Genomic DNA, 15,791 nt, shown 5'->3' on the forward strand with positions numbered 1-15,791 from the left:
TGTGTGTGTTAAAGACAAATGCAACCAGTGTGTGTTTTGGGGAGAGGAATGGCAAGTAATCGACTTCTTTGCACAAGTGATAATAAGATAGGTATACATTTAAATACACACACACAAAGTTTTTCTGAGTTTTTAGCGTTTTCTTTGTTTTTCTCACGGACCATCTATTTTTAAAGCAGCATCCTTCTACTGATGGGTGATGGCTCGGAGAATGAGGTCAGCTATCCAAGCAGTGTGATGCAAACTGTTAAATGTTTAACGTGAAGAGCTGAGGAGGAAGGAACGAGTGGGGCGCGTTCGCGTTCTTTTCTGTGCTCCACTTTTGTTTGAAACAGCATTACAACAGCATTGAGGACAGCAGGCCTACAGAAGGCTACCACCACTATGTCTAATACAATATCCAATATCAGCCAGCCAGCCTGTATTCAACTCTTTTATAGTCCCAGACGCTGAACTAATCTCAAACACGTCAAACATGTCACACAAATCAATACAAAAAGAGATATATATGATATGTAGGCAGATCTCCATTTATTTGATTGTTTTTAAATGTATAAATATAGCTAAAATATCGAATCTCTTTTCTTCTTTAAACGATTCCAAACGTATATTTACATATAGATAAATATAAAGAGCATTTAAGATCTGAGTGAAGGAATGTGGGCCACATATCTTGGGAAAATGAACCACACAAACAAAATACAAAAAACAACAATGAGGATAAAAAACATGAGGAACTTGAAGAACTTCACAAACGTCAGTGTTTCAGTGTTAATTTGAGAGGCCATAGTCTATTCACCATGACACTGTTTATTTTAATTCTTAAAACCATCAGAAGAATTAAAAAACAGCAACTACAAAAGACAACCTTAAGCACAATGTGCTGATACAACTTTTCTGTTCAATCATTTCCATTTCTTCTATTTTTACTTTATATTCTCGTTGGATTTATGATCTGAGGCTCACCTGCACGAGACCGTTATTTCCACCTTTGTGGCCGGGATGTTTCCCGTGATTGGATCGAACTCGTACACCGAGGACATGTCCTCCGGTTTGTCCATCCCGTCCCCGTCCGTCAGCTCCATGGGGCGCGCGTGTGTCCGCGGCGACGGTGGCGCGTGCGGCGGCTGCGGCTCGGGGCTGATCCGCGCGTCACTAAGCCTGGCCCCGATTAGCCGCGCGGGGTCCACCGGGCGGTCTCCGGTCCGACCGGGGAACCCGGCCACTTTACAAATCGTGTACAGGGTAAGGAGAGAACAAGTAAAGAGGAAAAGAACAATGGATGCACTGGAGGCACTTGTCCGGAAATAAACCAAATCACAGGCAGAAGACGCGCGTGTAGTGTGAGAGGACTGATGCGTTCCTCCTGACTGCTGCACCCTAATGCGCGTCAAGTCAACTCCTCTCTGCGCCTCCGCTCAACTGTGTGTGAGTCTCCGTGTGTGTGAGCGCGTCCAAGCGAATGGAGTGAAGGAAAAAAAGCCAGCCCCCCGCCTTCCTCCTCTCCTCCTCCTCCCATTCTAAGCCCAGTTCTCTACTACCATTCACGGCTCAACGCAATAAGTTTTTTTCCTCTCGCCTCTCGTCTGTGTATCGTCGTGGATCGGGGGTCGACCGAGAGCTGGTTCTCATGTTCTTCCATCGGTATGTCAGAGGCGGGTGGATTCAGCACCGACCAGCGGACAGCTCCCACGGTGGGAGAATGGGGGAGAAAACACTGCAATGTAGCCTACCATACGCTTACCCGAGCCCAAACGGAAAGATTCTGCATGAAGTTTTTATTTTACGGTTATCCTATTAGTTACGACTACGTAACCGAGTGTAAATCAATGCAAATTCTAGGCCGCCGGATTATCACTATAAAGTGGCTCGTTTATTATCCCACCATTAATTTTCCTACTAGAAATCCCATTTTAATGCATACAAAAATGCAGAGTAATGGTTTTTCACTCATTGAAGTGGCTTTGATCATGTAAATGTTATATCCCATGCAAATAAAGCTCTTTTAAATCTCTCTCTCTCTCTCTCTCTCTCTCTCTCTCTCTCTCTCATATCACCGTGCCCCTCAGAGCCTCCATGCATCCGCAGAACCCACAGGCGCCACCCTTCCCTGTAGCCACAGTGGTTCATGCTAGTGAGCTTGTTATGTAGTTAGCGTGGGTGAGCGTCATGCAGATGCTTCAGAGTAGGTTGGAGGGGGGGGGTGGGGAACTTGACCGCCCCTAGAGAGTCTATTCTGTGGACTCCAGAAGTGAAGATTCTTAGAGGGGAATGTGAGCATCAGTGAGAAGAAGCCACTATTACAGCAGATCTTCTGTTACTCCATTTTTGTTCCGATGTTTGTCGCATCACACAAGTAAGGAAAAATACATCCTCCAGCTGCGCTTTACGAGCCAAGAATAGCTTGAAGAAATGTACAAGCGAGACCATGCTGAAACCAGGATGCCAATGTGAATATGAAGGCACACTGACGCATCTTGTTGAGTAAATCTGGCTACTAATACAAAAAAACGTTGTATGAGAATCTGCATGAGAGTTAAAACATAGATTCAGAGCACTCATGTTGGATCTAACATGTAATATCCCCATTCGTCCATTGTCTCACCAATTTTGCTCATGAAATTGTGTCACATTTTAAGATATGGAGGGTAGGATTTGTAGGATTTTAACTGTGCTGGTTTTAAACCCCACTATCTTGCACCTGCAATGTCAACAAATAATACACATCCGGTGTTACCAGATGTGACTTCGGACCATATAAAGCTAAACACGAGAGGCCAGCTGACTTGATTAGTGATCAATAGCCCCAGAATGTTCAATTAAAGTGCTATTTTAACCCTGTTTATAACCAAGCTGCGGGTGGTCAAGGCATTCTTTCTAGTTGACATTAATAACACTGTGGAGACACCAAATGTCCGTTTTTTCCTGTGCTTCCTGCCAATTCCTCAGCCTCTAATTACTGTGTTTACCATTGCATGCGTCATGCTGACCAGAAATACTGCCTTTCTGGAAGCAATTACGCCCCAAAAAACAGAAGACTTGTCAGCCGAGTGAAGACAGGGAGATTAGGAGAAGAAAAATGTTGTGCTCCGTCTTAAGATAACTCTAATCATTCGTACAGTGCAGTCTGACAACCAACACGTTTTTCTACAATGGTTTGGCAATTAAATTGTTAAACAATCAAGTGGTAATTCGCCCTTTCTACATGAAAATGCATCTAGATCTCTTTTCTTTCCACCTCTTAAGAATGGACGGAATCAGGTACAGACCGAGAATGGATTATAATAAATTCCAAGACATCTCAAAACTGGAATAAGGGCATTTCATAATAGTTTTACTTTTGCCAGTTCTACTAACTCCAATATTATGAACACCAATCACTATACCAGTGACCCCAGTAGTACCACTAAGGGAGCAGAGGATCCACTATAGGAAAGCTTGTTCTCTAATTGGAACTGGGTTGAGGGGAAATCCTACTGCTGGGTCAGTCAAAGCTATTAAATGAGGGTGTTTTGTCGTGAGTTGTTAACCGGCGAAAACTGGAGCCATACTGTTGGCCCAGTGGTATCAAAGCAGCAGCTGAAGGCCGATGATACAAGCAGGGGTTTGTGTAAAGCTCCTGTTCAAAGGACCATGTCCCTCGGGGACGTAATTCCGCTCCACGCTCTAATCCAGAGCCAGGACACCTGAAGAGAACCCCATATAAGAGAATCCCCCACACAGGAGCAGCACACATACAGCATATGTACAGATGTTCAGATGCAGGGGCGGCTCTCTGGTAGGTTGATTGGAAATGTTTAGAGGTCGAATGCCAACTCTCAGGTACGATTTTAAGCTTAGTGATTCATTTCACAGAGGCATCATCTTATACAGTTGGTGCTTCTAACACTAATTATGGGTATTCTCCTTTTATGGAGCAGGGCAAAGGTAGCAGACTCAGTCCACTCATAGACATATACCTCATTGACTGCTGGACCTGTTGATGCGATGTGTCAATGTCACCACCTTATTTGAGAGGCCAAAACAGACCTGTAAAGAAATACAGGTAAATATGGGGATCCAGGGTATTTCAGGATAGAAAAAAATAACACTGACAGAAAAAATTCTCAATCTATCTAAATTATTTGTCTTTATATTCATGTTAAATCATTTTTCATGAATTGGAAAAAAAAGACTCAGTTAAATTAAACGTCATAGTGCTCAATCCAAAAACACCTCAGCTCTTTACCTGAATTTGTTTCCAGGCCAATCTTTGCCTCCGCTATATGGCTGCAACGTTAAAGTATCAAGTACATTTTTTGATCCAAAGGTCAATGCAGCGTCCATGTATATATGTATATGAGTCTAAGATCCCTTCCCTTGACATAAAAGCATAGACAGATATACACATTGATACTGCTTTTTAACTGAGTTTCTTAGAGAGGTTGATGAAAGGTGACGAAGGCGACGTTGACGCAGCAACGGGTGAAAGCTGCAGGGTCTATGTTAATAAACATAAAAGTAGCAGACCCGTAATTAGCGCTATGAGCGACACCTGTTTGTCCAACGATGACACTGGTAAAATTGCATCACAGAATCAGTTACCATGACAAACAGTTACCCACCAGCTTAACCTTACCCAACAGTAGGATTGTGACATTCCTCCCCCCATAAACAAAACAAAAACACAACAATTATTATTATTTCATTTTTTATTTTTTTCTAATCTTAAATTTCATTTTCATACTTTCATGAAAATAACTTCTAACCCAAATTAGAACCCAACCATTCCGTTGAATATACAAGGATCTTGTAAATAATAAGAGAACCCCCTGCCAAATCCGTTAGACAACTTCAGAGTTGTAAACAAGGTCTCACACTCTAGAGAGAGCATCAGCAATGACGTTGTCCTTTCCAGCTATATGCTTCACCACCAGTTTGTAAGGCTGTAATACGAGACCCCAGCGAAAAATCCTGGCGTTACCATGTGACATGCGTAAATCACACGTGTTTGATTTGTAAACACACCGGACGGCACTTGCCTGATTATTGTTACCTTTTGTGACAACGTTAACCCGTCTGAAGTCAACACGAAACCTATCCGCTCTGCCCTCTTGAGCAACTAGAATGACTTGGGAATTCCAGGCACTGTCTGAGGGCTCAATAACCCCTGATGCGCATCATATAGTCTATCTCCTCCTGTACCACCAACTTCTAACATGGAGGTAATTGAGCTCTGGGCTCTGTAATTACATCACGCAGCTTTTCCTATCACTGCTATGTTGACGACATTCAGCTTTTTCTGATAAAGCCGTGATTGCAACACGCATATCGGAATGTCTGGCGGACGTCAGCACCTGGACAACTGCCCATCACCTGAGGCTTAACCTCAACAAAACCGCGCTCCTCCTAATCCCAGGGAAAGATTGCCCACTCATGGATTTACTGGTCACCGTCGAGAACATCACTGTATCTCCCTCTCCAACTGCCAGAAAACTCGGTGTGGTATTGGACAATCAGTTATGCTGCACTGCAAACATCACTGCGGTCGCCCGATCCTGCAGATTTGCACTTTACAACATCCGCAGAATCCGGCCCTTCCTCACAAGGGAAGCAGCTCAGCTTCTAGTCCAATCACTGGTCATCCGCCTCGACTACTGCAACTCACTCCTGGCAGGACTTCCTGCCTCTGCGATTAAACCTTTGCAGCGCATCAAGAATGCAGCAGCGCGCCTCGTGTTCAACCTACCGAAGTTCTCCCATGTGACCCCCCTTTTCCGGGACCTCTACTGGCTCCATGTAGTAGCTCACATCAAATTTAAGACGATGGTACTGGCATACAAGGCAGTCGATGGAACTGCCCCTGCCTACCCCCAAGCATTGGTAAAGCCACACACCCCAGCTCGATCCCTCTGCTCAACTACCTGAGCTGGACGTCTGGTACCTCCATCGCTAAGAGCTAGCAAAGGTCGATCAGCAAAGTCACAACTTTTATCGGTTTTGGGACCCCAGTGGTGGAACGCGTTCCCTACCGTTCTCAGGACCGCAGAGTCGCTCACTATCTTCCGAACTCAAGACTCAAGACTCACCTGTTCAGAGTCCACCTCGACTCTGCATAGCCACCCTCCCCCTTCTGCTCACCATTGTACATTGTATTGGATTGTATATCAGATCATACGCCTGAAGGAACAGTGACCACCTAATCAGCCTCTGATAAGGGCACCGCAGAGTATGCCAAAAAGGTTAGTGGGTTGTGGTCCGTATAGACCACCACTGGTGCCACCCCAGACCCCACATAAACTGCAAATTGTTGTCGCCCCCTTCTCCCTCACCATACCGACCAACTCATCAACATACCGACCAACTCATCACCATACCGACCAACTCATCACCATACCGACCAACTCTTCACCATACCGACCAACTCTTCACCATACCGACCAACTCATCCCCATACCGACCAACTACCAGACTTCGCAGGGGCAGTGGTCCCTCACCATCAATAATTAGGTATTCAAACGGCTGATTAATAGCCGGAATCGGGAGCAATGGAGCTGGTTTAGGCTTTCGAGTTAACTGAAAAGTGCTACAGTTCCGGAGAAGCATACAGACATCCTTCTTCATACATGCCCAGAAGAAATGCCGTAAAATCCTGTCTCTCTTCCGAACACCCAATTGCCCGGAACCATCATGAGCAAGTGTTAACACCTGACCCCGGAACTACCACCTGAAAAATGGGCTCCCCCACAAAATCTTCCCCATGGGGCACCCATTTCCGTGTCAAGATACCCTCCTGAAGGCAGTAGCCACTGGCAACGTTTCCCACCTTACTGTCCGACCACACCGACCCAAATAGCCCCTCCAAAGCTGGGTCTGCTCCCTGTTCCAGTCGCAGCTCACTGTGAGACACAGACAAAGGAAAAACGGGTAAACATGGTAACTTCACCCTTGTCCGACTCATCACCCATGTGACTGCACATGCTGGAAAAACTTCGTGAAAACGCACAGCACTTTCATCAGGCTGACTCAAGCCTGCAGGAGAGAGTGTAACTAGGGGAGGTGGTACCACACTCGCCCAGATGCGACTGCCCGCTAAGTCGTTGCCCAAAATGATATCCACGCCGTGCACTGGCAACACCGGCCTCACCCCAATAGCCACATCCCCCTGCACCAAGCCACACATATGGCACATCCTATGCACTCATACACTCATGGCACATCCTATGCACTCATACACTCAATACACTCATTCACACTTTTCAGCAGCCCAGACGCATGCGAGAGCCTCTTTTTCAGCTATCGAGTACTTTCGTTCAGCATCTGATAAACTGCGAGAGGCGAAAGCGATTGTGTATTCCTCTCCGGCCTCATTCACCTGTGTCAAAACAGCTCCAAAACCGTAATCAGAAGCGTCAGTTGAGACCACTGTTGGTTTGTTTGGGTCAAACAGTTTCAGTGCTGGGCTATTGACCACCATGTTTTTGACTTGATCAAAGCTCTCTTGTGCTTCATCATTCCACTTGAATGTCGTATTCTTCCGCAACAGATCTCTCATTGACTCGACCAGGCTGGCGTAGTTAGGTATGAATTTGCTATACCATACACTTAAGCCCAGGAATGAATGCAGGGTGGCTGCATCAGTAGGAGCAGGCACATTCAGGATTGCAGTCACATGGCCATCGCTTGGCTGTAAGCCTTCAGGTGAGAGTCTGTGGCCCAGGAATGTCAGTGTAGTCTGACTGAAGAGGCATTTTTCCTTATTGAGCTGCAGACCTGCTTCCTGGATACGCTTCATTACAGCCTTCAGGTTAGTGTCATGTTCTTACTGTGAGGACCCATAGATTATGACATAATCTAGGTAACACTTCACCCCCTTTAACCAACTGAGTATTTTTGTCTTCATTTTCTGGAATGCTGCAGGGGCTGAACTTAGTCCATAAGGAACTCTGCGGTATCTTTACAATCCTTCATGTGTAATGAAAGCAGTCAGACCTCTGCTCTCCTCATGCAGTTCCAGTTGATGGTAGGCACTTTTCAGATCCAAGGTAGAGTACATCTTTGACCCACAAAGCTCAGCTAGTACGTCCTCGATCAGTGGTAATGGGTGGCTGTCGGGGACCACTGCCTTGTTTTTATGATTTTTCCGTTCTTCCTCCTAGTGACTACAATAGGGGAAACCCATTCAGATGAATCAACTCCCTCTATGGTTCCCTGCTTTTCCAGTTCATTCAGCTCTGCAGTGACGGTATCACATACAGAAAGCGGCAGGCGTCTGAGTTTTTGTTGCACTGGTTTAACATCTGTGTGTATCTGCACTTTATGCACAAAGCCTTTGGCATGTCGAATGTCCAAAGAGGTTGTAGTTTCAGGGGGCCTAGGTGACTGTGAAAGCATGGCACAGTCCACTGTTGGTTCCACCAACTTTCCTCCTTTAATCTCTATGTTGAGGTCTTCACATAGATCCAGCCCAATGAGAGGTGTACCAGACTTCACAATGTTGAAAAATCCAGTTGCAGTCCTCTGTTGGTATGTCACTGTCGCTTTAAGACATCCAAATACTTTTAGGATCTGTCTTGAGTATGTCAACAGTTTTACTGTAGGTGGGCTTAATTTACTTGTGCTGAAGTTCTCTCTGTACAGTTTTTCAGGCAGTATTGAAACACCAGATCCTGTGTCAACTAACATGTCACTTGTATGTGTACTTGTAGGTGATGTAGCCAGAGTGAAGGTTCCAATTAGTTTTCCTTGCACATCAGTCTTCTTGCCAACATTGAGGACAGTCACTTCAGGCAAACTCACTTCATTGACTGACTTAGCAGAGGATTTGCACACTCTGGAATAGTGGCCTATCTTGTTTTGCATTTACCTGCTTTAGCCGGGCATGACAAGCAAGGTGATCAGCAGAGCCACATCTGTAGCATTGTTGACTGGCATCATTCCGTTTACCCCCTTTTTGCTTATACTTCACTTTGGGGTATTCTGCCTTCTTATTTCCCTGTCTGTAGACTGCAGAGACTAGTTTCGTTCCACTCTCAGTGAACGTTTTTGCGTCAGCAACGGCGATTTCAATTCGTCTGGCTAGGGTAAGTGCCTTGTCAAGAGTTAGCTCAGGTTCTAACAACAGTCTTTCATGTACACGAGGCAAACACATTTTCTCCACTATCTGATCACGTAGCATTTCATTTTCCATTGCACTGAAATTGCACGTTTACACGCGGCGCTGCCACATAGTGATCAATTGACTCACCCATAGCTTGAGCGAGCTGCCTAAACCGGTACCACTCCGCAACCACGTTGACTTTTTGTTGACAATCACCATTCTCTGCAAGTCCAGTCTATGCTTGTAGTAAAACTGAGTGATTGCCAGCACAATATCTTGCGCAGTGCATCCTGTCAGCTGGATGATGCCGCCGAACAGTTTTATAGTTGACGTCATTTTCCTCCCTGTATTTAATATATAGGACTAGCATTTTGTGCACTGTCATTTCTGTGCTCTCATCTTCTATCAGGGTATACCAGGGGGCCTTTTTAATATTGCAGATCGTCTCATTCTGCACCCTCATTGATTGAGTTCACAAATTATAATTCAGGCATAATTTGTTTCGCCATCCTTCTGGTATACTCACATACTTTGCCATGTGATCGTGGATTTGTTGAACTGACAGCATTGATGCATTCATTTTGATGGCGAGTATAATATTGTCAATGAGAATTTTAACTTGCTCCGGGTTGGATTTATTTTTGTGTGACAGCTCGTTCCTCTTCTCTCGATCTTTTGTGCTTTTTTGCTGAAATAATGTACCGATCCCCATTTCCATCTTGCGTCTTCGTACAATTCCAACAGCATTCAAATGACTTTTCTGCTGAATGTGACGCTTGAGGTAGTCCAACTTCCATTCAGTCCACATTTTTCCCTCCGAAAACTCGCTCGTTACTTTGGCTTCGCAGCATGTTTTGCAGAGCAGCCATTTCTCGTTCGAAAAAGAAAAAATCTCATCCAGTTTCACCTCTTTTTCTTCTGTTCGCACATACTCCGACAGCCATTCCATCTTAAAAGAACCGCATTTCTTTTTGACTTTGGGTTGGTGAATGGATGTGGTAGTGGTACATAGTAAGGGGTAAGCTAGTATATTTACGCCGCCGCACCGTTAGCTATACGCTAACCTGCTAAACAGAGGCACTTACGCATAAAGCGCTGTTAATGACATTGATTTGCTGCGTTAGTAAATACCTGTGAGCCGCACCATGTCATTGGCTGGACACAGTGTTCGTCATTGTTTTACTGTCACATGTCACTCACTGAGTTGCATTGCAAAATGGTACAGAATAAATTGTTATGCGTTTATTTTATTTACAGTTCAGTTGGATTTTATTTTATGCGCTGCATAGATTTGCTGTGCGCGGACAACGCGGGAGCGGTGCACGATTGTGCAGGGCGCAGCTTAGAGGGAACATTGCTCCAGACCCAACCTACTACAGTCTGGAGAAGTTACCGCCCTCTGCACTTTACCAATCATTACACTCTGTACAAGGAGAGGCCATTTTTCCTCTGGCCACTCACTCTCTTTGGCCACTTTCTCAAACATTTCAAAAAATATATCCAATGTGTCTTCCTCAAAGACAGGCATGAATCTATGGGTCCTACCTAAATCAAAACCTGAGCCCCTGTTTTCAGCATGCCTACCAGCATTGACGGCTAATTTTTCTACCTCCCACCTAGCCAACTTCTCAGAGTGTGCATAAGCTGCTTCTCTTTCCTCTTTCTCACTCTGAAGGGTAGCTAACCGCTCCTCTTTCTAAGTCCGGAGTGTAGCTTGCTCTTGTTGTTTCCATCCACAACTCTTCCAGCCTTAACTCCCTAGTCAAGTATCGCATTATTGCTGGTTTCCTGATATCTCTAGCCAACTCAATATCCTCAAATCCACCCATGGAGATGAGCTGCTCTTTCGTCAGTCTCCTGAACTGGTCACGCGTCAGACCCATGCACCCTTCAGAGAGTTCCAACTGTGTGGACGCCATACTGTTCAGCATCTACATAAATTACCTGCCATCAGTGTGCACTGGATGTGAGATTCAGATGTATGCTGATGATACAGTCATATATGTTCATGCAAAAACTAAAGCCCAAGCTGCTGCCAAGCTCAGCGACACAATGGTACATGTACGTAAATGGCTTAATTGCACACAGCTGAATCTCAATGTTAAGAAGACAGTCTGTATGTTTTTTAGCAAAAGCAAAACTGTATCTCGCTGTGAACCCAATGTCTGTGTGTCTGGGGAGGTCATTCAAACAGTTACAGTTTAAATATCTAGGCATTATTCTTGACTCTACTCTATCATTTAAACATCAAGTGAGAAAGGTAGTGCAAATAACCAAATATAACCTAGCGAACTTTAGGTATATAAGGAACTGTTTGACAACACCTGTAGCAAAACTATACATGAATACTATGATAATCCCTCACCTAACATATTATATGACAAGCTGGAACCAGGTATGTAGCACAACATTAAGGCCTATTTTATCACTTCACAAACAAGCACTTAAAGTCTTGGACAAAAAACACAAACTTTACCACCACTGTAGCATTCTTAACAAATATAACTTACTCAGTTGGGAAAATATGCATGCCTAATCTTTCAGATCATTAATGGGAAGGCTCCTCCACCACTCTACACTTTTATACAGCGGAAGTCATCTAGCAGCAGAACCACAAGGTCTGCCTTAAGAGGGGACTGTGCAGTCCCTCTTAGGTCAAGTTCCTTTGGCCAATTACGCTTTTCTTTGAGAGCCTCTAAACTATGGAACCAATTGCCAGTGGACATTAGAAACTCCAGCTCACACCATACATTCACACATCATCTTAAGGGCTGGCTTTTGACCATACAAAAATGTGAGCACCTCTCATAATACATTAATGTTTGTCTGCCTCTATACTTTAGCTGTCCTGTAGTTAGATAGTTGGTTACTTTATTGATCCCCTAAGGGTTGTATGGCTGTATGGTTATTATATGTCTTATGTATTAATGGAGCCAGTCCTATGGAATTATGTTTTATTGTTGTATATCAATTGCTGTGTGATTAATGTTTATTTTTTTAGCCACCATGTGCCTGGTATAACATATTGCCAAAGGACTACAGTTGAAAATTAGCCTGCTGGCACATTTACACTGGCACATTTACAGAAATGTTGATCAATGTGCACTGTCCTTTAAATAAATTAAATGAAATACTGACCACCTCAACACAACCAACAATAGTTTCATATGTAGCAACCCTACAAACAATGCCAACATATGATCTCTCCGATGCTACACCTAACTACATGTAGCCAACAACCACAATCCCTAAGCTAGTTTGCATGACAAATCACCGTGGTCCTAGCTTTCATTGTTTACCAAGCGCCCCAAACTGCTAACAGAGCTATCTCGGAACTGCCTTAACCCATTAGCTTCAATCCAAGCTGGCTAACCACAGTGTTTTACATACACAAGCATCTGTTTGCACAAGAACCTGATACAGAGTGGCTAATCCACTCAGCCATGTGCTCCTCAAATGCGGCACATAACTTTTAACGAGCTGAATACAACTCCGGTATCGCTTCTCTCGCAAACAGATTGACTAATACTCGCTAGCTAAATTCAAATCCCAGGCGAGCAACCCAAATAGGCCTATGTCACAACCCCACTGGTATGATCAAAATGGTTCTCTGTCTAGGCAGGGGTCATAAGTCACATAAGTGGTAGTAAACCACAGCTGGCAGGCGACTAGCTCCCGGCAACATGAGCAGTGACTCATCTGGGTTCCTGGCGAGATCTTGGCCCCGTTTCCCGATTACGATGGATCCACGGTCGTACGATCATTCTCACGAAGAATTTTGCAAACATTCGTAAATTTCTTTCGAGCGTTTCCCGAAACTCTTCTTAACATGAACGCTTGTGCACTGCTCTAATGACGTTCGTAGGCTTGCAACTGTCCACCGACGCGGTGCTGAAAGTGGCTATGTAGGAGGGGGAGACGCAGGAATGTCGCAGGAAAATAGGGTTAAAATATCTCCCCATCAAGGTCAACAGCAGAGTACCCTAGGGAAAGAATTGACTGCAATAATACGAATGCTAAAGATATTAAAGCACAATTGATTAGGCCTAGGCTGACATATGCTATATCAGTCCTAATCCTGAACGCACTGTGCGTACAATTTTTTCACAGCATTTTCCCCCCTGAAATAATTCCATATCATTACAAAAATCTATAGCTTGTGTGACAACTACATTTATCTTAATGTGCTGATTTGTGAAACATGCTTTGCGCAGTAAAGAGAGCACTTTATCTGATTCTGCATAAGGTTTCATTGATTGGCGCACACTCTCTAGTCTAGAATCTTTGGTGTAAACATTGAAAATACAACGTTCCATTCATTCATTATCATTCAAACGCAGAGGCTGGGCATTGACCACTGCAATTGCCGACCTGATTAGGAGAGCTTGGTCTAGATCCTGCACATATTGTTGAGCAGGATGATGTATATGCCTTTTTACACTTCAAAGCCGGTTCGGCCACGGCTTGGCACGCCCGGCGATTTTACCGTCTTATCGCAAGTTTATTGTGTAAAACCGAGGGGGTAAAATATCGGTGGTTAGCTCTTAGCACCCTATGTGTACCCCTGGAGCCCTTGTTAGCTACGAGTGTTTTCAAAACTTTCGTAACGCAACCATTGTTTCACGAAACGGGGCCCTGGTCCTTCTCACTTGTTGAGGGATAGACCAAACGTTGGGGCAAATAGTAGCCTGTTTTGTTTGGCTACAATAGACAAACATACACGACAAAGGGGCGGTCACATTCCCCCGTAATAATCCTTAATCCTGGTACTGTCCTTATATGAGGGCATATAGGCTTCACATAGTCTTACGGTTTCTGAGTGTAACCAAGTCGGGGCACCATGCTGTCTATTCAGGCACCATCTTTCTTCTATCCACCATCTTGTATCCGTCAGGTGATCATAATCAAGGCTCACCTGCAGCTGGCCACTCCCACAGATACCCTGGCTGTGTTCCAATACCCGTACTTCCATGAGTACACTTAAAGGAAGTACACTATCTGCACTATCCGTACTCACTTGAGTACGCTAATTTTTCAGATGTGAGTGCTGTTCCAAATCGAGTACTCTGTGGTGCACTTACCGGAAATGACGATCACGACTGCCGCCGCGGCTCCTCCCCCGCAATAAACATCCCGCTTTGAACGGTGAAGTCTTTACGCCTAGCAGCTATAAAAAGCTATAAAAACTACAAAATGACTCTATTAATGCAGGCTATGTGGAAAATGTGCCGACTTTGGCTCAGCCTGGCTCCGCCTCTTCCGCTACGTAGCTAAGATGGCTGCCGTTGAGTACGGAGAGTGTCCTACGATCCACACGATTAGCCCATTTTGAGTACGGCATCCGGGTCCTTGAAGTATACTTATTTTCGCCGGATCTGAATTGGAACGTACTGCGTACTCAAATTTTGAGTACGCAGTACGGACAGTACGGGTATTGGAACACGGCCCATGACAACCAGTTACCCACTAGCTTGACCTTACCCAACAGTAGGATCGTGACAGTAGCCTACTATGATGATTGTCAACTACATTATTAAATTATGTTCAGGAGAAAGCAACTATGGGAATTGAAGGAACAAATGCATGGATAAAAATGAGAGTTATATATATCCTTTTAATTGTGATTTATACACAGAATAGTTTTAATAACAAGTGTTTATCTGTCTGAAGCGATCAAGTCATAAAGCATGGATAATATTTGACTAAACGTCCTCTTTCATGGATCAAAGGTCCAAAGGCGTTCACTTCCTGAAGGGGATCAGCTGATCTTTGAGCAGTCTTATTAAGAACTAAAGATCTGACTTTTTAGTTCAGCGATCTCTTGATCAAGATGGTGGAGCTGGCCTTCTACCCGGCCGTGGCGCTGATGTATTTCTTCGCAGTGATGCGGGCTTCAAAGGAAAACCTTGTGGAGCTGGACGACAGGGCCTCCCTCAACGTCTTCTGTCTGTTCGTGTTGTGCCAGCCGCTGTGTCTCGTCGTGGGTAGCTACACCGGCATGCTCATGTACCTCATCACCGCGCTGGTGTCCTATTACTTCCTGCCCTGGATTGCCACAGCGGCGGCGGAGGACAAGGACGCCAAAGACGGCAAACCGTCAAAAAAGAAGAAACGTGAGAAGATGAACTGAGGAGGAAAGAAGGAGGTGGAAGAAGCAGGTGACACAAAGAGCCTTTCTCAAGAGGAAGCTTCCAGAAGGAACCTAACTGGAATAAAGCGTGGCCTCAAGGATGTTGTTCTTCTTGTTCATCCTGGAGTGAAGGACATGATGTTGGACTTTGGACTTCAAACACATTATACCTTGGAATCATTCGTCAGAATGTACAACCTTTGGCGGTGAAAAGCACGATACGCATAGGAACATGCTATTAGCGAGATGTAATCTATAGACCAACCCGTGTCAAAGCCTTTGATTTCCCGTTGGTATTCAATTAATTCATGTATCCTGGTTAAGCCTGCTATATCTTGGTGTGTGTATGCAGGGTGTACCCCAGAGAGAGAGAGAGAGAGAGAGAGAGAGAGAGAGAGAGAGAGAGAGAGAGAGAGAGAGAGAGAGAGAGAGAGAGAGAGAGAGAGAGAGAGAGAGAGAGAGAGAGAGAGAGAGAGAGAGAGAGAGATCAATAGGATTAGGCCGAGCTAGCTGATAACCAGCAACTTGTTTCGCTGGCCGTGCCCGGATGCTCTCAGTGTGAATTCCTAAGACCCCTTTGAT

General features: G+C 44.7%; 1 protein-coding gene across 2 annotated transcripts in view; it reads right to left on the reverse strand.

The window, feature by feature from the left end:
• LOC130374993 (copine-5-like) overlaps positions 1 to 1,344 on the reverse strand; it is a 76,569-nt gene extending 75,225 nt beyond the window's left edge. For both annotated transcript variants that reach the window (XM_056582076.1, XM_056582015.1), the window contains exon 1: positions 967 to 1,344. In XM_056582076.1, the coding sequence (XP_056438051.1) occupies positions 967 to 1,085 (119 nt within the window). In that variant the 5' untranslated portion in view covers positions 1,086 to 1,344. The remainder of the gene's footprint in view (positions 1 to 966) is intronic.
• Positions 1,345 to 15,791: the final 14,447 nt, after the last annotated feature.

This window comes from Gadus chalcogrammus, chromosome 1 (assembly GCF_026213295.1).
Source record: "Gadus chalcogrammus isolate NIFS_2021 chromosome 1, NIFS_Gcha_1.0, whole genome shotgun sequence".
Lineage (NCBI taxonomy): Eukaryota > Metazoa > Chordata > Actinopteri > Gadiformes > Gadidae > Gadus > Gadus chalcogrammus.